This window comes from Aythya fuligula, chromosome Z (assembly GCF_009819795.1).
Source record: "Aythya fuligula isolate bAytFul2 chromosome Z, bAytFul2.pri, whole genome shotgun sequence".
Lineage (NCBI taxonomy): Eukaryota > Metazoa > Chordata > Aves > Anseriformes > Anatidae > Aythya > Aythya fuligula.
Window position 1 is genome coordinate 8,798,790 of NC_045593.1, and position 21,443 is coordinate 8,820,232.

General features: G+C 47.0%; 1 protein-coding gene across 1 annotated transcript in view; it reads left to right on the top strand.

The window, feature by feature from the left end:
• Positions 1–20,946, top strand: part of UBE2R2 (ubiquitin conjugating enzyme E2 R2) — a 50,934-nt gene extending 29,988 nt beyond the window's left edge. Inside the window, exons 2-5 of the mRNA XM_032206256.1 lie at positions 9,562–9,648; positions 14,014–14,111; positions 18,823–18,957; positions 20,232–20,946. Of these exons, the coding sequence (XP_032062147.1) occupies positions 9,562–9,648; positions 14,014–14,111; positions 18,823–18,957; positions 20,232–20,451 (540 nt within the window). The 3' untranslated portion in view covers positions 20,452–20,946. The remainder of the gene's footprint in view (positions 1–9,561; positions 9,649–14,013; positions 14,112–18,822; positions 18,958–20,231) is intronic.
• The last annotated feature ends 497 nt before the right edge of the window (positions 20,947–21,443 follow it).

Here is a 21,443-nt window from a genome sequence, read left to right on the forward strand (position 1 = left end):
AGAAAGCACTCAAGATGTGGTTCAGATAACAGTAATACTTCAGAGCCACTGGAGCAGGTGAATGCCTCGTCCTTGTGACTGCAGCAGCAGTGTTTTGTTGTGAGCACAGCACCCGCTTTTATTCAGTGTAAGAGCTGAAGGGGGTCCTCTGCCTGCTTTAAGGCAGTTGTTGCACGTAGGCTTGCAGGAGCTGATACCACGGTGGTTTCTGTCCAGCCCGTGCTTTGGGCTGGGGGCAGGACTGCTGCTCAGAGTGAGGAGTAGCAGCTTTCTGCCGTGAGGCCTGGGTGAGCTGCCAAGTCATGTTTTGGTATTGACGTAAGGTGGGTGTCTGCTTTGAAATCATGAAATGAATTAAATATGATTCCAGCCACTCTCCCTTTCCTTAGCAGGCTGAAGCTCAAATCAAGATGCATGCACTTTAATGTTCTGGGACTTGAGTTTTGTTTCTTTATTATTTAAAAAAAAAAAAAAAGACTAAATGTGAGGGTTCATCTCATTAATTCTCATCCCTCACCGTGCTGTTTGCTGGAAGCCCAAGTCATTGCTGCTAATGAGTTAACCCACACTGATTGTTATGCTGTGAGCTCCAAATCACTGAAAACATGAGGCAGGGGTGAAAAGAGGTAGAGAATGGCACAAAACTGAATGCTTCTTGAATTTGACTCTTCACTAACAAAAAAGACACGCTGTTACCCTAGAGACAATAGCCTGGAAGCAAGGTCGGGTATGTATCAGCTAATGCACTTATTTTAGCTTAAACTTAAACTTGATCTGCTTGAAGCAGCCTGTGGTAATGGAGGTGACAGGCACATCATTATGCAATAATGTGAAAATACCCCTTTGTATCTTGGACACAGGCTTCCCACTGGTGAACGCCTCCTGACACGGCACTAGTTCCTGCAGGGAGCTGGGAGGCTCTGGGCAGGGGGCAGTTTGCAGGGGTGCATCAGACCTTGCTGACTCAGAGGAGATTGTGGACGCTTGGCAGGCAGGTGCATCATACAGTTACATTTATACAGGCTTATAAATCTAAATTAATGCAATCCTGACCATGTCTCCTTTCTAGGAGACGGTGCTGCTGTACTTAGCGCTCTGGGTTGGAAGTGGCAGAGCCCAGCAGACGTGCTTGCTGCCGCTGAGTAAGTGCGAGCTGCCTCTGCCTGGACTTGCTGCCTGGCACCAGCTCCCAGCAGGAGGGTTCACAGCTGGCAGTGTAGCACCTGAAAGGCAAGAGGCATGGCTGCATGAGTGCTTAGCTGGCTTCTCTGTGGCAGCCAGCATAGGTAAGTTTCTTAGAGGACTGCATCTCCTTAGTTCAGTTGTTACAAACATCTCTCTTGTTTAAATAAAAGCTGGTGTGCCAGCTTGAGAAGCCTCTTGAAGAACTGCCTGCCTGCCGTGATGAGAAATGCGAAGTTGTGTAACACTGCAGCACCGTGCTTTGGTTTACACTTGCAATGCTATAAATATTCCCTTCCCCTTGCTGCTTATGAAAGAGGTGACTGCATCGAGGCCTGCCCTGAGTTTTTAGCAGAGCATGTGATTGGTTTCCCTTGAGGAATGCTCTCCTCTCGCATGCAGCCTGGATTGCATATGAAGAGAATCAAGGCAATTAGTCACTGACTGACTCATGAATGGTTAGGCTGGTGTTTGTTTAAAGAACTGTCTAAAAATAGTTAAACAGGCTGGAGCAAATGGTGTTTGTGTATCAAGCTAGTTTGGACATCATCTTTTTGCTCAGCAGAAGCAAACTGTATGGCCTGCCTCACGGAAGAATAAAGCAATCTGCTGCGTTTTAGTGAGCGTGTGAGCTGCCAAAATGGAACAAATAGTTGAGCTCATAGAAACTCTGTCAAGCCTGATGCAAAAGGCTGTGAGAGCAGTCTGGTTTGCTCCTGATCGCCTGAATATGAACAAACGAAGCTGTAGCAGTTGCCAGGGTAAGTCCCAAGTACATCGTACTGCCTCCTGTTCAGCCACTCCATGGGTGCACGGAGTGTCTGTGTATAAATCTGCTTACAGGAAGTTATTTACCCAGATCATGGAAGTTCAAAACGTGAGATTGAACGGGATGCTGAATATGTTGTAGGCTAATGCAGCTCATAATGAGACAATCTGCTGGGCCCTGAGGCCTGGCAAGGGGAGGCAGATGCCCAGAATGTCAACCTCATGCACGCTTAACTGGAGGGCTTCCACACATGCTGCCGGAGATGCCAGCAACGTAGCATGATACTTTGAATAAGCAGCCTCAAATATTCCTGCCACTGCTCCAGCAAAACTCTATTACTTCTGCTAATAGAGTTAGAAAATTGTGGTGATGTTTGTCTTTTTCCCTGGAGTGGACACAAACCATTTCTAGAACAGCTCAGCTAGTGTCAACCCTGAGCAGGTCAGGTACCAGGTACACCTACAGCAGGACTCCTTCAAGGGACAGCTTCTCTTTAAAGCAGAGACCTAGGTGGAGATGTACAACAGGAAGCACCCAACAGGTACAGCAGCATCGAGTATCTTTAGCTCCCTCAGTGAGACTTAGATACCAGAGAGAGACTCCAGCTTCACACACTAGGATTTATTCTTCCTATCCTGTCCTAATGGGGAAGTCAGTATTTTAGTACAGATATAAGTAAGAACTGAGTCAACTGTTTCTGCCCAGAAAATAGTCACACAGAGCAGCCTCTCTGCATAATGCACACCCAGTGAACCTGACTTCATGCCATGCAGCTTGTGTACAGTCTGCAGGGAAAGTGGCGGAGTCATCAGACCCAGGAGCAGAGTCTCAGCGTGAGGACTTCAGCAATCACAAAAGCTTTCACATCTGGCCCGTCAGAATTTCTGATCTTTTCAGTCTTGTCACTCTTAATCAGGCCTGCTCCTGTCGTGAAGGCTGAATTAGAGGCAGAATGAAGTAATATTTCAGCACGGAAATTCCCAGGAAAATACAGAAACCTCATTATGGCATTCTCTTTCTCGGGTGGGAATACGAAATTGCTGTAGCACTCAGCTATGTGGGGGAAGTTCAGCAAAGCTGTTGGGCTGGCAGCTAGCAGTACAGAAGAGGACTGAGCTGTTCTGTTTGCTTTTGTCCTATATAGCTGCTGGTAGCTGCCTTTTCTGTGCTGAGCTGGCAGACAAATGCAAAGACCAAGTGGAAAATGGACAGGTTAGAGAAATACTTTGATGGTTCTTCTGTTCCAACTCAGCATATCTTCTGGATGGTACCTACAAAGCCTGGTGGGTTTTGTAGCACCATGTGAAATCAAAAGGACAAGAACAGTAATGGGAGGGCACTTCACTGTTATGCTGCTGCTGGTACCTGCTCATTTGCCTGAGCTCTGGGGAAAATGGCCAGCAGTTTGGGGCAAAAAATGTCAAAGTAACACACTCTTAGGCACATGTACCAAGGAGATCAGAAGCCTGACTTGCTCTGAGACACTGGCTTGGCCATTACTCTCCTGGGGCATGGAGCTGGGGCAGGAAAAACCTCTCTGCCTGAGAGGTGGGGCATGGCAGATCTGACTTGTATGCAGGCGGTGGTGGGCCTGCTGTCCCCTCGCTGGCAAGGCTGTGTGACTGGGGGGACAGCTCCACAAGCGTGCGGGTGGCCTGCTGCCAAGGGAAACTATTACTCAGCTCTCAGCCCGGCCCTGTCTTTCTGTCCCCCTGCAAGCTCTCCAGAACGCGAGTGCTAACAGCTGCCCTGTCTGCAGCTGGATGTTCCCGAGCCCGGGAGGACAAGGAGTATTTTTTGGCAGGAGCCAAAGTGGCTGTCTCAATTAGCGGGGCAATATCATGGACTATCCTTGCAGTATTGACTCCTGCAGGAAGGAAATATATTCTCTGAACTGCTCGAGATCCTAAGTGCAGCTGACTTGTGCAGGCTAACTCTAACTCAATCCCTGAATGAGTAGCAGCTGTCAGGAGGAGTTACCACCATGGAGGCTAAAGTCTCCAGGCTGAATTTCTAGGATATCAAACAGACAATATTTAAAAAAAAAAAAAAAAAAAAAAAAGGAGGGGGGGAGCTTTTATGTCTTTTGAGTAACGCTAGAAGAAAATGGTCTGTTTTCCAGGCACTGCTTGTTCTGACTGACTTCATTGTTTAGAGCAGTTTTATTTACTCAGGTCCCTTGGGATGCCCCAGACAGCAGAGTGTGGATGTGTGAGATCACAGGAGCTTGGATGTAAACCAGCTGAACAGGGCTGTGGGGAGCCCCCCCACTGCCATTCAGCTCAACCCCAGCATCATGTCTATGATTAGTTCTCTGGTTTCAGGTCCAGGGAGTGAAAGACCAATATGTGGCTCAAAGCCCCTGTTTAAAGGTGTGATTGTTATTTGGACCGTGGGCCAGGCTGGCTGCTTTGCTCTGAGTTGTGTGACTCAGTCTCAGCTTCATGAGGATGCAACTACAGGGATTTATCAGTAACATTTTACTGTTACAAGAAGTTTTGGTAAAAGAAAATCTGTTTTGTGTCTGAGCAATCGTTCACTGAAAGCTCTTGGTAATGCCTTAGATAACTACATTAGGAACTACATATAAGGTACGACTTGTATGAAACAAGGATGGGCTCCTCTGCCTGTCAAACCTGTCTGAGTTAACCTCACTTCGACTCATCTTTGGCATACTGACTTGTGGCTCTAATTTTTTTTGTTTGTTTGTTTAGGAGCTTAATATCCTTTTTGTGAGCTCCAGCTCACTCTTCACAGTCAGGTCTTTTGCATTTTAAATTCCCTGTGAAACAGTTCAGGTAATACAGAATATAAAGTATCTGCTGTTAATGTCCATATGGCCATTGCAGCAACAAGGGAGCTTTCAGGACTGAAAGTCTTAATTCACCTGGTCTATGACCTCCTAACTTAGGTCAGAGATGTGGTCCTAATTCTCTAAAAGCACAATGAATGTCAACACAGCAATATGGCACTGCAGGGAAGTCATGCCAACGAGGACTAAAGCACCAGGGTAGCACCCGGCTCTACCACAGGGAACTACTTGGGTCCTAAGTCACAGGATCTGGAGCTGAAATAGCAGCTTTGCTCCTCCGGTCGCTGTTCCCTGGTCTAATAACTGATCATGTAATGCAGCTGGCGTCAGTGCTGCCTTTCCAGTTCTGAAGCTGAACCAATTGCAGGGTGCTTGAAACCTCACTGATGTTTGAAACAGGCTGGTGGGACTTACTGCTGACCTCCACTAAACGTGTTTTCCGGCACATGGTATTTAATACTGCATGCAGTAATCCAGGCTTAATATGGAAGAAGAAAATCCATTAGATGAATTGTATAAACGCTCGATGTGCTAGGAGCAATAAAGGGCGTTTTGTGGGATTAGATATTAACACTTAACCCAGTAGCAGTCTGTAGTTCCTGCTCATGCTGCCTTTCCCCTGTGTTAAATGCATGGTGTGGGTAGTGCTGTGCTGGCAGTAGATGTTCATTAGGAGTGCAGCTACGGAAAGCCGTGATGTGTGCAGCGAGGAGCCTGGCTCTGCCTGTGGGCAAGGGACAATGCGAAGACCTTGTGCTGCCTGCAAGGGCTGCAGCTCTTGCCTGGGCACGGGGGTGATCTGCAGGAGGTAAGAGCTGCACACCGCCTGCAGGAGCTTGGCTCTGGGCTGGCTGGAGCAGACCATCACAAAAACATTACCAAAAAGCACAAAAAAAAAATAATCCAACTCTTCCTTTATATCTCAGTTTGTTGGGTTTTCAGAGGGTGCTCGCTCCTGTTGCTGTTGTGGGTGTTCATAAGGCTTGCGCTAAGCTGGCGATGTTATAAAATAAAAACTATCTTTGCCAGGCCCTGTCAGAAACATCGAGCAGCTGCAGTTTCCATTGGCTGCTGTAACAAGCTGCTGGTTCCCCTGATATCCCCAAATCAGGTCAGTTGTTGTGACGCTGGTGGCTTTCCAGGAAATGGGTGCTCCCCCTGTTTTATCCCCCTCCCGTCACCTTTCTGCAGAGGACAGATAGGATGGATTCACTGTTCCTACCATCGCTGCCTTAAAAACAAGGCATCTGGGTTTTTCCAGCATGAGAGGAGTAGGATAAGTCAGTGTCAGACTACAAAATGTCATATTTTGTAAGCTGGAATAAATACTGAATTTCTAGACAGCTGAATTTAGGCAGGAATCCTGCTCGTGTTAGTGTTTCCCAGCAAGAGGGAGATGGTATTAATTCATAAGTGTTGCTTCAAGTACATGGCAAGACCTCTGGAAACTCAGAATCGCTGCAGTAATTATTCATAATGGCTATCAGGGCTTAATCCAGTGGTTGGCAGAAACACTAGGTTTCCATTTTCAGGCTGATAACATGGATATCAAGTAGGATTTTATTTTTCCAGCATATATGGATTTCACTGTGCCTGTGCCTTACCAAAGCTGGAGACTGAAGGAAACTGAAATTTGAAGTGTGATCACCATTGGCAATGCTAAGGAGCAAGGCAGTGAAATATGAAAACAGCTGAAATGAGTGTGGTGTCCCAGTAACCTTAAAAGCTGCGACTTGAGGGTTGCAGTTCTCATTGCAGTAGCTTGGGAAAATGGTTTCTAACTTATTTTTTTTTAGGGACCATACGTATGACCAGTTATAAGTTGGGGAAAGGGGAATGGGTTGGGTGATGAGTCCACCATCCCCACATCAAATGCATTTTGTGGTGTCAAAGAGCTATGGTGAGATGGCAGCTGAAATCAGGGTTATTGCTGGCTAGTTTAAGCTCAGCTGGAGGAGTCAAACAGGTAAATGCAGTAACAGCTGGGTGCTTGAAGGTGTGTGTGGATGGCAACAAATCCGGGGTCCTAAATTCACCTGGCTGTAAGCAGGCTGGGAGCGAGCTGCCCTGCAGCTCTGACACTGGGTGTGTGGCAGCCCCTGGCTGAGCTTGCCAGCTGTGGGAAGCAGCTCGGAGCTGAACTGGCTTTAGATTGGTGAAACTGCTACTGCTTTATTAAAAAGAAAATGTGGTTATTGCCTACTTCAGTTCCTTTTTTGCCTCTTAATATGTTTAGAATTGGGCTTTTAGTGGGGGGGAAGAAACCTGACTTGTAACCGTGGCTGTTGTGTCTGTGCAAGCAGTCTTGCAGTTTGTTTTGGAATTTCTTGGCTAACTTAACCCTCCAGAAACTCAAACAGCATTCAGCGAGTGCAGAGTAGCTCTACGTAACTTCCTGTGATAGCCTGTGTTGCAGAAGAGACAGAGTAAACCTCCGGGACCTATTTATAATGCTCTGGGAAAGCTGTTGGTTTCACTTTTCAGCTTCTGAATGATCTCAGTGCAGGGACCTGAAAGTGGCGCTTTTTAGAAAATTCCTGCTTGTAATGTGGGGTTTCTGAATTCAGGGGCTTGTGGCTCTGAAATCAGGCTTTGTACAGAGGCTCCGTGTGCTTTGTGCTCCAGCACAGCATCTCGACGTGCTAAACACACAGGCTAGCTACTGTCACTGACAGATAGCGTGCCCCTGTGAGTGCCCCGAACATGCGAGTGGCTACAGGCAAGCTTGGCTCTCGGCTGCTTCTGCATGAGCAGAAAAGACTCCTTTAATTTCTCTCCAGTTGCATTTTTCTGGTGCCAGAGCTCAGGAGGCATCCTTCCCATGGCAAAACACCAACTTTCGTTAGTTCTCTAATATTTGCTGTTGCAGGCAGGCAGATTGCCCTTTTCTATTGCGGAGCTGTGGCTACAGAACAGGATCTAGAAGTTGGAAACCATCTGCTAGAGCATATAATGTCTGCATGGCCGTCATGCACAGAGCCCATGGGTGCTGGATGGCTCAGCTTTCCCAGAGGTCTTCACCCAGCCCTGAGGGCTTCATCCCAGGATGTGGGATGTGGGAGCAGAGGGGCTGTGTGGGGAGGGGTGGGACCTGCTTCCTCAGCCCCCAGCCTTGTATACGGGGTGTGAAGATGATGCTGATAAGCTGCTGGCAAGGTTTTTTAGCTGCCTAGTAACTATACCTGTGTAGAAGACACGCATGTAGCTCCTGCCAAGAGATCTTGTAGCTAGCCCCATCCTGAGTTCTGTTGTTTCTTGTATTTTTAATCTCAGTCCTTGGGCTGTTTCAAGCCTCAGATCTCCTGAAACTGCATGTAAGCACAGGAATGGGCTTGGGAAAACCCCAGTGGTCCCGAGAAGTCTGCAGCTACGAGATGCAGCTCTTGAGGTGAAGTAAAGCTCCCCTGCCCTTGGTAAATCTCTGCTTTGCTCCCAGTCCTGGGCAGCACATTTTGGAGCCAGGCATTGTCTCACTGCAGCAGCTGCTTATTTCTGCAGTGGTGTGGTGATAACAGGCGTTTGCCTGCTCTCTTGGAGCAGTGCCATTCACGTAACTGACCTTAAACCGAGGGCTAGGATTGTTTAAGCAAATCCTGAATCGTTTGCTTGTGAGCATGCTGGGGCAAATTCCTGTGGTGGAAGGACTTGATGCTGCCGTAACAGACCCACGTGCCGCCAGTAGCACCAGCAGACATGCAGCACGTAAAGCCATGTGAGCTGCTCAGCTTGTTTCATAAAGTTGAACAGAAAACCTTCTGTTCTTGGCTCCCAGGCACTTTGGCCCGATAAAAGCTGGGTTACAATGCAAAGGCGTATGCCAGTCTGTAAGTAAAACTGTAGCCAGCTGCTTAATTGCTCGTGATTGAATTTGTTTGCCTGCCTGCTTACGTTTCTGGGACTTGGGACAAAACCTTCCCATACCTTGTCCTGTGAACAAGGTCAGCGACCACCTCCTGGGCTGGGTGCTTCTTAACCTGTCCAGGTTCAGCCCTTTTTCCCTACTTGGCTGGCTTTTCCAGCTGCTGCAAGTGGCAGGGCAGCACAACAGTCATATCCAGCAGTCATACCCAGCACTGGGATCTCTGCAGCCTCTGCACAACTGATTCAGCTCAGTCTTGCCCCACCGCCGTCTGCCGACCTCATGTGTATGGAAGGGCAGCGCTCACCGTCCTGTCCCATTGGTGTTTGGTTCATCGGGTTGCACGGATTTATTAAACAGACACAAACAGCACTCAGGCTTGTTTGTTGTGGCAAGAAGTGTGATGTCAAGAACCCAGGTAGATGGACCAGTTTTATTCTCACAAGAAAGGCAAAAAGCCCTGGGTGTCAGTTAAGCAAGCGTTTAACAAATCTTCCCTCTGGAAAGAATAAATTAAAATTTTTGCACTGGCACACGTAAAACAGGGCTTCTCATCATGGCAAATGGCTTTAGCCTCCTTCTGAACCCAGCAAGCAAACAATATCTTTGTCTTTTCACATCTATTTTGCCCTGTTGAGCAACAGTTGCTGGATAGTGCTGCATGAATCAGGATGTGGAAAATAAGTTTTGGCTTGTTCTCAGGACTGACCTGGGCTGGAAAGGCTCAGGTATTTAGGTTTTTGTTTTCTTGTTTAGTTACTGTTCTGCTTATAAGAAACGTTAGGGTTGTATTGTGGCTCCACATGGGCACTGGTATGTGAAATGATCTGCTCAATGGCCTGACTTGAATGTGCATTTTCCACTTTTTCATTGTCATGGTAGCTTGCTGATCTCCTGTTGTGCTGTCTCCTAATTAAAATATTTTTTTTATTTTTCCAGGCTCACATTAAGTTTCCTATTGATTATCCGTATTCACCACCTACCTTCAGATTCCTGACCAAAATGTGGCACCCCAACATTTATGAGGTAAGGCTTTTGAAAGAAGTTTTCCTAGATGTGTGAGAAGGCTTTTTAGGTCCTTAAATTTATGGAATACGGATGGTATTAAATATCTCTAGCCATAACTAAAGTGGTAAGCTGTTTGTATTAAATGTCAGGTTTGTGCTTCAGCAACAGTTAATCGTAAAACTTGTAGGAAAAGCTGTTCTTGCAAGCAGGGATTTCTCCTACCTGCAGTTGCAGCCTGCAGCCCCAGCTGAAGCACTGTACTGCAAGTGCTGGCAATTTTAAGGGCTTTTTGGATGAAATCTGGTTTGGTCTTTGGTGTCTTACCCTACTTTGATACTTAAGCAACTGGTGGTTGTTTGTACACAGTTCAAGGCTTATCCCACTGTTTTGTGTGATGCAACAAGATATAACAGGGAAACAAGAAACAATCTTCTGCGAATGAAGGGGTTTGGTCTCAGGGCACTCTGACTGCAGAAGAACCAGAGCTGGGCTGGAGTCCAGCTTCAGGAGTCCTGTGCAGCCTGGTTGCTCTTCAGAGAAGACTGAACAGATAGCTCTGGGCTAAATGTCCACAGGCCAGCTTGGAGCAGCCCTTAGTTCAGTGTGTGTGGGTCATGTTCAAAGGGTAACACCTGTGAGCTGTTGCATCTGTAATTGGATCCTGGTACCAGTACGTAGCAGCTCCTGAAGGGGAACATTTGTATACAAATGCTCTTCAGAAAGCAGCACGCCCTAGCTTGAAAACATCATCTCTGATGCTGAGAACAGGCTGCTTGGAGAGGCTCAGGGTGAAAGCAGCGTGGAGCAGAGCACTGGGAGGTGCTCTGCTGAGGACGCCTGGTGCATCCTGGCACTGTGTGAGCATGGGGGCTGGTGGGGCCAAGCTGTGCTCCCGTGCCACTGCCTGGGCGTAGCAAAATGGCCCTGCGTGTGCCACAAATAGGCTAGGCTGTGTTTTGTTGTTGGGCTTTCGTGTATCAAGTGATCTTTAGCTTGTCAGCATGGCTGAGCTGAGCTGTCGTGTTACAGAGCAGCAGCTCAAGACAGACTTCAACAGTGCAAAGACACCGAGAAGGAGCGTTTTGTTTTGTGGGTGCGATGTTGCTTCTAATCTTAGTGCAATCAGCTCAAAACTACCCAATTTCAATGAGTCCTATTTGAAAGTTGAAGGCCCGTTTTGGAGTAAAATTTGACTTAAGCTTTTAGTGGAGGCCAGTCAAGTTCCTGTTACACTTTAGAATATTCTAACCACGTGTCAGCCTGCTAGGACTGCTGCTTGGAGTAGTTTGAGAGGCTAAAAATTTTTTCACAAGTGTTCCTGTTAGTACAGCTCTGTCACCTTGTCACAGGTCTCTGAGTTTCTGAAGGCTTCCTTTGGGTCCAGTTCAAAACAGGAATGTCACTTCCTCACTGTGAACAAGCGATGGCTTCACTTGATGCCTTGGGCTCGGAAGCCCCTTTTCTAACAAGCTGCTGCTGGATGTCCAACCAGAATGAGTCCACTTCATGTCACACTAAACTGCACTGATGTTTTAGGCAGAAATGACCAGAAGCCTGTCCAAACTTCAGTGCAGAGCAGGGTAGTAATCTGTTCTAATTCCTGGATGCCTGGGAGGATTGCCTTGTTATGCCCAGGGACTTCCTAAAATCAGCCATCTGACAGTCTCCTGGCTTGAGTTTTGGACTTGACATCAAATCTAATGTGTAGCCAAAGATGGTGTTTCTCTTCAAGGCTCTCCTTCAGTTACATGAGAGCTTGGTCTATAAATAAAGAAAATCTCAGGACCTGCATATTACTGCAGATCCATGCTGTAGAGGTTGTTTCTGAATCCAGAAATTCTCATGCAGGAGGTGAGTGGGAAATGGTTATCAAAGTGGTATGTACAAACCGAATCTTGGAAAGGCCCAGTCCCAGTGGAAAGATGAAAAATTGGCTCTAGGAACAACTGAAGGTAGGAGGAGAAAGTAACCCAAAACCTGATGGGTGTATTTTGGGGTTACTGTTCAAATACTCCAGCTCTCAGCTTTGTACTTTGTGTTCATAGCAGTATTTCTTGGAGCTGAGGGAATCTGAAGCAGCTTGCAGGCTGTTTTGGAAACAACACTTAAGCATTGAAGATGAGGCACTGGGATAACTCCAAATGAAACTGAGAATAAATCAGCAAAGGGCTTGAGGTTTGAGGGTTTGTCAGGAGGGAAAAAATATCTTTCAGTGTAATGAAGATGAAAGAAAGTAGCAGTTTGCAGAATCTGCTGGTGAGACCAGATGGAGAGGTTGAGGCTGACGTTCCAGTTCTGAGCAGAGACTCGAGGAGCTTGTGTGTTTCTTATCTCCAGTTTGCTTGGGTCATCTGGCTGGATTTTGGTAACACTGCATTTAGTACTGGGGTTTTTATTGTTGAGGTAACAGGAGTTTTGGTTCTGTCATAATAAAGTATGGGCTAGTTCCTGCACTTTTTCTTCCTCTGGCAGATAAATACATCATCCTCCTTGTTCTTATCTTTCAAAAAATGTACGTAGGATGAGCTCTCCCCTTGCCTGCACCGATCCCTAAAATCTCATGCTGATCTTAAGCCCCGTGATGCTTGTGCTCTTCCAGATTAACACAGTGCTGCCCTATTGGAATTATCAATGATGTAACATTAATTGTTGCAAAAAGGAAACCTAACATCCTCACTTCCCTCTTCATTTTCACATTACAAAATATTTCTTGGTCCATGTGCTGCTTTCTTTGTGACATGAGGGACTTCCCCAGTGTGCTACGATGCTTTCTTTTGGTCAGTACTAGGTTTTCCTGGGAGACGTTTAATGGAGAAACTGTGTAGGCTAGGGGAAATTGTGAATAAATCCAGAATAGGCCATAGACATAATTTAGCACTAGTAAGGTTAATTTCACCTTAAAATTATATTAAAAATATTTATGGATTGCGCAAGTCTCTTGGAGTCCTGAAAAAGAAACTGCGTTGTTATGACAAACTGTTCCAGCAACAGAAGTGTATGCCTGGCTATTCAGCAGCTCCAGGTGCTACTTTGCTTTTCATAGTTACGTTCTTTACAAAAAGCTGCTTCAAAATGACATCGGCTTGCTAAATTAGCATACCTGGCAGGTTCAGTGCATAGCCGAATTCTGGATACCGATCACAAGCCTCCACCGTTGAAGTAGGATCTCATTTGACTGTAAAACAAATGTCATTGTTAATCATAGTGAGCTGAAACGTTTGGGAGGCTCCTCAGGTGAGCTGCTGCTCTCTGTAGCTGGGATTGCTGCCTGGGGCTCAAAGGCACGGATGCTATGGCTGAGAGCAGCGCTGCTTTGTGCTCCAGCTGCCAGGGGCAGAGAGTGTTGGAGGGTCCTCAGTACGTAGCCGAGACCTAGTGCTTGGGGAGCTGCCTGTTTGCAGCCTCCTTCCTACAAAGCTGATCCTCAGTTTGTCTTGTTCTTCTGAGCAACCCGTACCTTAGATCAAGGTGACAAGTGACAGCCTTGTCATTCACTCCATCCTGCGTGGTGGCACTGGGACCCCACAAGCCCCTCGGGTCTGCTTTGCTGGAGGACATCAGCTGTGGTGAACATTGCTACAGTACCCCTCTGGGGTAATCGTGTCAGGGTATTGTTGCTGATAGAAACCTGTAAAAGCAATTCTCTTAGTGTTTAGAAGTGGTAGGTATTATGAAACTTTGGATCTATATTCAGGCTATAACGCTGGTGAGTAAAACACAGCTTGAGGATTATGTAGCTGTATGGCTTCCATATGCTGCCAAAATATTCTTTCCCTTGCATGCTGGAAGGGACTTCCTGTGAAACCTTCAGGGAGCATCTCCTGCTTCTTTCACCTGATATTTCAAACAGCTACGTCTTCAGGGAGCAGCCTCAGCCTGCCTTGCACCATCTGTTCAACCTCTGCACATCCCAGGAGAAGCATTGTTTTGATACCTGAGCTAGGATAGAGTGCTAAATCCCTGAATTTAGAGATTCTTGTAGCTAACTCAGTTAACACTGGGGAAGAAAAGAATTAACCCTACTTTAGGTCTTGTGTGACTAAAGCTCATCTCTGTCACAATGGCCGTATGTGCTGCCTAGAGACTGATTTAGTTTTATGTGACTTTACTACTATTGTTGGTTGCTTTGATACATTCTCTGAAATATCTTGGCCTGAGATTGTTTTATATCAATTTGCAGACTAAGGGAACCTTTTGAACATATTAATATGGTAGAGCTAGGAAGGACTGAGAACTGTTTCCAGTTCTTGTTCGCTTTTACTGGCACTTACGGGTGTTCATATCAACAAGGCAAAGCTGCTCAAACATAGCCAGAGATGGAATTGAGTTTTCAGACCTTTACCTTGAGCCGGGCTGTTCTCAACTCTGCTTTCTGTCTTTCAGAATGGAGATGTATGTATTTCAATTCTTCACCCGCCTGTAGATGACCCGCAAAGTGGAGAGCTGCCATCTGAGAGGTGGAATCCTACCCAAAACGTCAGGTAACAGTGTGAAACACTGGTGTACAAAGCTGACCTCAGAGGTCTGTCATCTTTCCTAGACTAAAGCCTGTGTTGGGAAAAGGTTTGGAAGGGAATTAAAGACCTTAGGGGGTTTTAGAGCTTGAATCAGGCAGGAACTGAACTCACCAAGCTGTCTGAAGATACTGGGGTGTGCTGTGTGTCCTGATAGTGGGTTAATGATGTAGAGCCTTCTGCCATGTTCACAGGTTTTCATGTTTTTAAAGCAATCTCAGATGTTTTAATCTTTCCTAAGCCATGTTACCCCACACTTTGGTTATCCAAACTCTTCAAAGATACCAACTATTGGAAAAGGACATCTCTGAGTATTCAGGTCCCATAGGAGTAATGTTATGCATAGTGCTACCTGCAGTTTACCTTCTAATACTTGTCCCTATCTCCTGCCCTGTAGTGTGGTGTCTAGCACTTAGCTACGTAGTTCTTTTGCTGCCAAAACCAAATGATCATTAAGCAGTAGAGACATTCAAGGCTGATATGTCCTTTTTTGAAACATCAGCTGGATTTCATTCTAATTTCAAGACGCTGCCAATAAAGAACTCACAAAACAAACATCAAATAGCAAATCACTGACCACTGACCTGTGCGGCATGAGTGACATAGGGAAGGGACCTTGAACTCAGGTACTTCTGTTCTAACTACTTAATGTGATTCATTATGCAAACAAAGTTAAAATAACTGACCTTATATTTTTAGCACATCATATAAAAATTATGTGTTTTTTTTCAGAATGATTTATTAGATATTGGTTCCTTAGTTTAAATCTCTTTTCCACTGGTAGATCCAGGGTGGATCCAGCCAGGGTTCTCAATCCCTATGAGGGAATGTAGAGATATGAAGAGGATAGTCTGATGGTTTCACTCTGCTTTTATCTAACTTGGCTTCATGAAATTAATTTGCAAAAAGCCTTTGTCAAAGCAAAGATCTAGCAAGGGGTGTTTATTGGATTCTTGACCCTTGGAATGGGATTGTAACACACTGCAAAGTGCTGAACTAGAACTAACGTGGCAGCAAACTAGGATTTGTAGCAGTCAGCAAATTATAACTGAAGCTCCCTCCTGGAGCATGCTACTTCAAGGTTAAAAAGGCTCAAGAGAAATGGTCTGAGTTGTGTGAAGTTATAAAAGTTGTGTGACGTTAAGGTGAGAGTTGAGAGTCTTACCTTAAAAGCTTAAGCTAAATGTTATCCAATCCATCTGTCCCAAGCAGAAGTGAGCATGAAGCTCTCTGAAGTTCTAGTCCAGACTGGCTTTTAATTTTTTAATGAACTTAAATAGTATTTTAAACTATGTACTGCTGAACTGTGTTGAGTTGTCCCTTTGCTCACATGGTTATTAACCATATCAAATGTATGAAAAAACAATATATCTCCTCCAGTTGTTAGGACTACATGTCAAGCAAGTTAAACAGAGTTTAGAAGCAGCTTAGGGCATTAATTACTTAGATCACATTCACATTCTGACCGTTTCATTGTACACAGCACTGAAAGCTTGATGTGAAATTCATCTTGCCAACTATGGTTGCTGCTTTTCCTTACCACGATGCAGTTTTTGGTGCTTACTCTCCTGGAATGTTTTGGGCTTAGGGGTGACATCTGGGGAGAAAACATTCCTCGGATGCATTGGCAAGTGGCTACAAAGCTTGTCCTTAAATGTTAGCCCACTGCCAGCACCACCCATCGGGCTAAGTGTCTCACAGAAATGCTTCCTGCTGGGGTCCCATCTGGCTTTGCAAGGCTCCAGAGTTTGTCAGATTGGAGGCAGCGGGACTGACGGTGCATGAGGGGAGCATGGTTGTAACGAGCTGCATGTGTAACCTCTTCAGCTGCTGAATTTTGTAACTCCTGCTGAGTGTTGGCAATTCACTGCAGCTGACCATGGCTGAAGTGTCTGCAGGGTGGGATATCATTCAGCTTGGAGAGCACCTGTGCTTCCACCTCTAAAGGTGTCAAGCATCCTTGTTTTTATTTTTTTTAACATGGACTTTCCTGTCACTCGGAGCACAATGAGTCAGCCACAAGTAAGTATGGCAAATATCCAGCAAGATGTGGAGGAATGGTCTGTGCTCCATGTGGCAGAGAATGCTGCTTATCCTTGTGTCCCCAGGGCCATAAAGCTGAGGAACTGGTGGCAGGTCTGAGGAGCTGAGGATCTTTGATCATTTTGGCTGTTGTTCTCCGTATCTCCCCTGGCTCCTTTGAGGTGTGCAATATTCAGCAGGTGCACTCAGCACAGTGTTTGAGGTGCTGCTACATCCATACCTTGTGAGGAGAGGTGATGCCTGGCCTCACTGCTGCTTTCCTTCCTGAGGATGCTGACTTTTGTTGGCTCTTGCAGCTGCCAGCAGTGTATTGAGTTGGCTGACAGAAACTGTTCAGATCTAACATTTGACTTCAGCTATACTGATGGTAAACCTTTTCCTTGATATTGGAGAATAAAAATGTGCTAGGACAAATCTCCACCTACCTCTAACAATGGCTTTGAGAAGCTATAATGTGGATAGCAGCTGCAATAAAAAAAAATATCTTTTCAGTATAAGGTATGTAACAGGATGCACTGGCTGGAGCTCCCAACCAGTCTGTGTGATGTCTGCTTGGGTTTAGATGCAATTCACCTGTTTCTGAACCTTCTGTTGATTCATGAAGAGAAAAAGGCACCTAGCAGAAGCTCAAGGAATCAGCCCTGTTGGCTTATCTCCTCTGATGATAAAGGGATCTGGAAGGTCTTGCTTTGTGAAGACAATGGCACTGTAAACACTGAAAGAAGTAGTGTGGCAGCTGCTAGGGAGTGGCTGACAAGGTAGCTGTTCCCAGAATGAGCAGGAAAGGATGCACAAAAGCACAAGGCAGGCTTAAATCCCTGCTCTTCATGCAAACAGCTTGAATATAGTGTGGCCTGGTTGAGAAACAGATCCCCAGGAACACTGCAGAAGGTCAGTCTGTACCCAGGATGGTGCAGTTTGCATCTGGTGCTGAGGGTGCTTTCAGTCCCCATGAGTCACTTGCCGGTGGCATTGGGTCCCGTGCGCTGGGATCCCTTCTTGTTAGTGCACCTTGTGTACCCACAAGAGCAGGGTTTGAATCAAAGCAGTTTGCAGTTCCAGAGGTACCAAAACTCCCGGAGCTGATGTAACACCCTAGCTGGGGATGATCAGCGCAGCCTCACTGCTCGTGGCCGCTGGCCTTGGTGGTGTGCTTAAGTGGCTTTTTACTGACTTTACAGTGTCCCGGGCTCCAGCAGAAATCTTCCTTTTCTCACTTTGTTTGAAGATGGGTAGAGCAGATGCTAAATCCGGCTACTAATTCCTGTCCTGGGCCTTCCCCAGGTTTTGCTCGCTCTAAGCAAAATCGCTGCAGCGCTGCTGGAGCTAACTTTTTGGCTTCGCAGCCTGGCTGGGAAGAATCAAAGGCCTTTGAATAAATCCTTGAGATGAAGTGGAAGATGGGCACTCTCCTGCCCATCATTCCAGTCTGGCCAGGCAGTTTTTTCCAGAGCTGTCATTCTCTTCCTACTGAATTATGTCCTTTGGAAAGCAAATCGTGGGAGGCTCTCCTGATAGCCGTGCTGAGCAGGCTGGCCAGACGTAAGCATTTCATTTCAAAACCTTTCAAGAAGCGAAGCATCCAAATGACCGAGCATTTCCTGGCACTGTATCCCAGTTAAGCGATCAGTTAGATGTGCTCAGCACACACCGCTCTGAGTGCACCTCTAAATCAATGTGAGTGCAGAGGGGGCTGTAGGCTCCTTTAATCAGTTCTGCAGGGCAGTGGCTGTGTACAGCTGTATTCCAGGACCTATCACTCGCCTCTGGTCTTTCCTTCCAATTCCATTGAAAGCTTTTGCCAGCATTTTGCACCCCAGGAGGGTGCAGCTGTTGTGGTAGCTGAGCAGAGGTGACACCTGGCCACGGCTCCAACCTCTGCACTTGTTGGGTATCAGAGGGCTTGGGTCGCTGCAGTCCCCTTTGCTCCCCAGCGGGACAGGCAGAGAGGCCGGCTTTCTGCTGGGGAGCAGTCTCACCAGGCGTGTTTCCAACCCTGCACCATCCCCAGGAGGCGTGGATGAGCTGAGTCGGTCTGAGCTGAGCTCTGCCAGCCACCGCCGCCACAGGGACGTGAGCAGCAGTGGTGGGCCAGGTGCCAGAGTGCTGCTGGCTCTGTGTTCCCTCCCCACACTTGTTCTCTCTTCTAGCTAGAACACAAGCTCACGTGTCAGGCAGCAAAGGAAAGGCCTCTGCAGGTCAGTCTGTGGGAACCCCTGGGCAAGGCAGCTGGAGCAATCTCTGCGCTGTGCTGAATCGGTGCAAAACCACTTCCAAGCCAGAAATGTCCCACAGCCCAGCCTGGGGAGGTGCTGGGACCACCTGAATATCTTTCTTTGTACTAAAGAGTTTCTCCCCTCTAGATTTTCTGGAGCACGTTGCTGTCTGTAGTTAGGTCCCTGAGGTTTGTACTTCCCTACACTGCCAGTCATGGACTGAAGTTCATAAATACCTGCTTTCACTCCAGATGTTGGTCGGTTGTGCTTAGCTTAGGTTTTGACTTTAAACAATGCATTCTGATGCTTTTCTGATGCCTTGCCTTAATTAAAAAAAGAAAAAAAAAAAAAAAGCTGTCAGCATCCAGGACCCATGAATGCTTTAGCCCTAACCATGCTGTTGTGGTTACCTTTTTCAGGACTATCTTACTGAGTGTAATCTCTCTGCTTAATGAGCCCAACACATTCTCTCCTGCCAATGTGGATGCATCAGTCATGTTCAGGAAATGGAGGGACAGTAAAGGAAAAGACAAGGAGTATGCTGAAATCATAAGGTAAGTTCTGTTCTGTGTGAGGCTGTGCTACCAGCCTTCTTTCTCCAAATCCTGCAAAACAGACTGCTTGCAGAACTTGCTGAAACCAGCCTCTCACTCTGGTTGCTTCTTTAGAAATGAATCCTACAGATTTATTCCAAGTCCAGGTTTCTGGTCTCTAGATTTTTCAGCACAGAATTGGTGCAGACTTCTGGAGCAGAAGGGCCAGGCTGATATGTCTTTGAATTGTTCTTTTCTCAGACTAATCTGGCACGATGCTCTGCAAAACCTATTGGCAGCTAGTAAATCCCACTTGAAGTCCCCACTTGCCTTTGAGCACTGCTTGCATTGCTTGGGATGTGATTCAAACTGACTGCATCCTACTAATTCCGTGCTTAATGCACTCATGAATCATAATCTTGTCCCTCCAATCTGAAGGAATATCAGCAGGATTTGGCAAGTGTTTGCAAAGCTTGGGGTCTGATTACCTGGGAGCACTGCTCAGTCTTGATGGTCCCTTGCTCAGAATCTCATGGTTCATCAGTTGCTGTTGGAAGACGATATGAACTTGAGCCAGGGTGCCTTGGAACCACAAATGAGCAGCTTCCACCTCAGAGTGGCTGCCGTCACACTCGCTTGTCAAAAAAAAACCACAACAACTACATCTGCATTGACTCGGCTGGCTGGGCACGTGGAGCAGAGCCATGGGTGGAGCTGAGCAGGGTGGTTGCTGACCTGAGCTGGGCAAAGAGCCTTGCTGGAGGTTATCTTTGTCCCTGGCAGCTCGGCTGGCTTCAGCAGAGCTGGCCTTACTCCAAAGCAGAGCAGGAGGCAGCTCGCAGCCCACCCTGGGGTGCTGCAGAGTGCTCATGTCCCTTCGGCCCCAGGCAGCAGCGGGGTTACAGCTCTGCCTGCTCCCCTGGGGGCACTGAGCAGTGCCAGATGCTCAGGGCAATGCCAGCCTGGGGCATGCCGGGCTGGTCTTTGGTGGTGGTAGGTAGCTGTGGGAAATCCCTGAACAGCCCCTGTGCGGTTCACATAACAAACCCTGCTCTGAGCCCTGGCAGGGCCTGGTGCAATAACCGACTTCGTATGTCGCTGGCAGCGTGGATGCCACAAACAACCTTGGAGTACTCCCAAACCTGGGGCTACGGGAACTAAATCTGTTGCTGGTGCTGCTTTGTGGTGCTTCAGCCAGACGTGGGCGGTGGCTGAAACAGCTCTCCAGGCTGCCGGGAGAGCAGGGTTTGGGAGGCTGAGAGCCCCGGTCACACTGCTCTGTCGTCCTCCCGCAGGAAACAGGTTTTGGCTACCAAAGCCGAGGCAGAGAAGGATGGCGTGAAGGTCCCCACTACGCTGGCAGAGTACTGCATCAAAACTAAAGTGCCTTCCAATGACAACAGTTCGGATTTGCTTTATGACGACTTGTACGATGACGACATTGACGACGAAGACGAGGAGGAGGAGGACGCCGACTGTTACGATGACGATGATTCTGGCAATGAGGAGTCGTGACCTGCTCCCTCTATGCCCCTGTACTGCCCTGCCGACTCAGGCCAGAAGGGAGCAGCGGTAACCTAGCAGCAGTCCAGCAAAAAAAGTGTGGGGGGGGGATCAAAAAACTTTTGTCTCCTGCTGTCTCCTGTTGTATGGATCTGTTTGCTCCTTTTTTATGGACCTCTTAGAGACCCTCCACAGAATGTCTGAATTCTTGCATTCTTAACCCTTTCATCACTGTATTATGATTTCTTTTTAAAAAAGAAACTCCCCTTTTCACTTCTCTACGAAACGCTCACAGCGAAACAGGTTTGCTCGCGTTTAGGTTCTTGAATTCAATACAGTCTTGCATTGAGATGTTTAATGTATTTAAAGCTGGAACAAACCCATTGGAAGCTGGGTTTTTGGGAGCTCAAGTGCTGCATTTACTGGGAAGAAAAAAAAATCCACACAAAGCAAATTGCCAAGGTTTAGCTGCTCCATTTACAATAATAGCGTGTGTACATTCGTTTAGCCTTGTGGTGGTGGCTTTTCCTTTTTAAGGTGTGGGGCGGAGAGTGTAAAGCTACTGTGTGTTGAGCTTGATGGGATGTTACTGAAAGGTACAGTATTCCTTTTCAGCCTGCTCAAGTTAGGAAATAGCTGGCCCCTGGAGCCCCAGCGGGCACAATCAGCTTTGTCTCTGAAAAAGGCTTGTGATATGAACCCTAAAATAAACACGTAACACTTCACGTCTGTGCAACTGAGCCCTGGGTTGCTATTTATTTTTTTTTTTCAGGCTAAGTTGGGGTTGAAGCAGTCCAGGTTAGCTGTGCTGCTGACAGCTGCCCCTCTCCAGAGGGAGGGCGGACGTCTGTCCTGCTGCCCCTGTGGCCAGCTGCTGCGGCCAGCGCTCATCCCAAACTTGTCTTTGGTGTGGGGAAAGACTGATAGCCTCCTGCCCCAGTGCTTGCGAGCAGCCTGTGCTTCCTGTGTCCCCAGTCCAGTGCTAGCCTGAGCTTTTTTTCTCG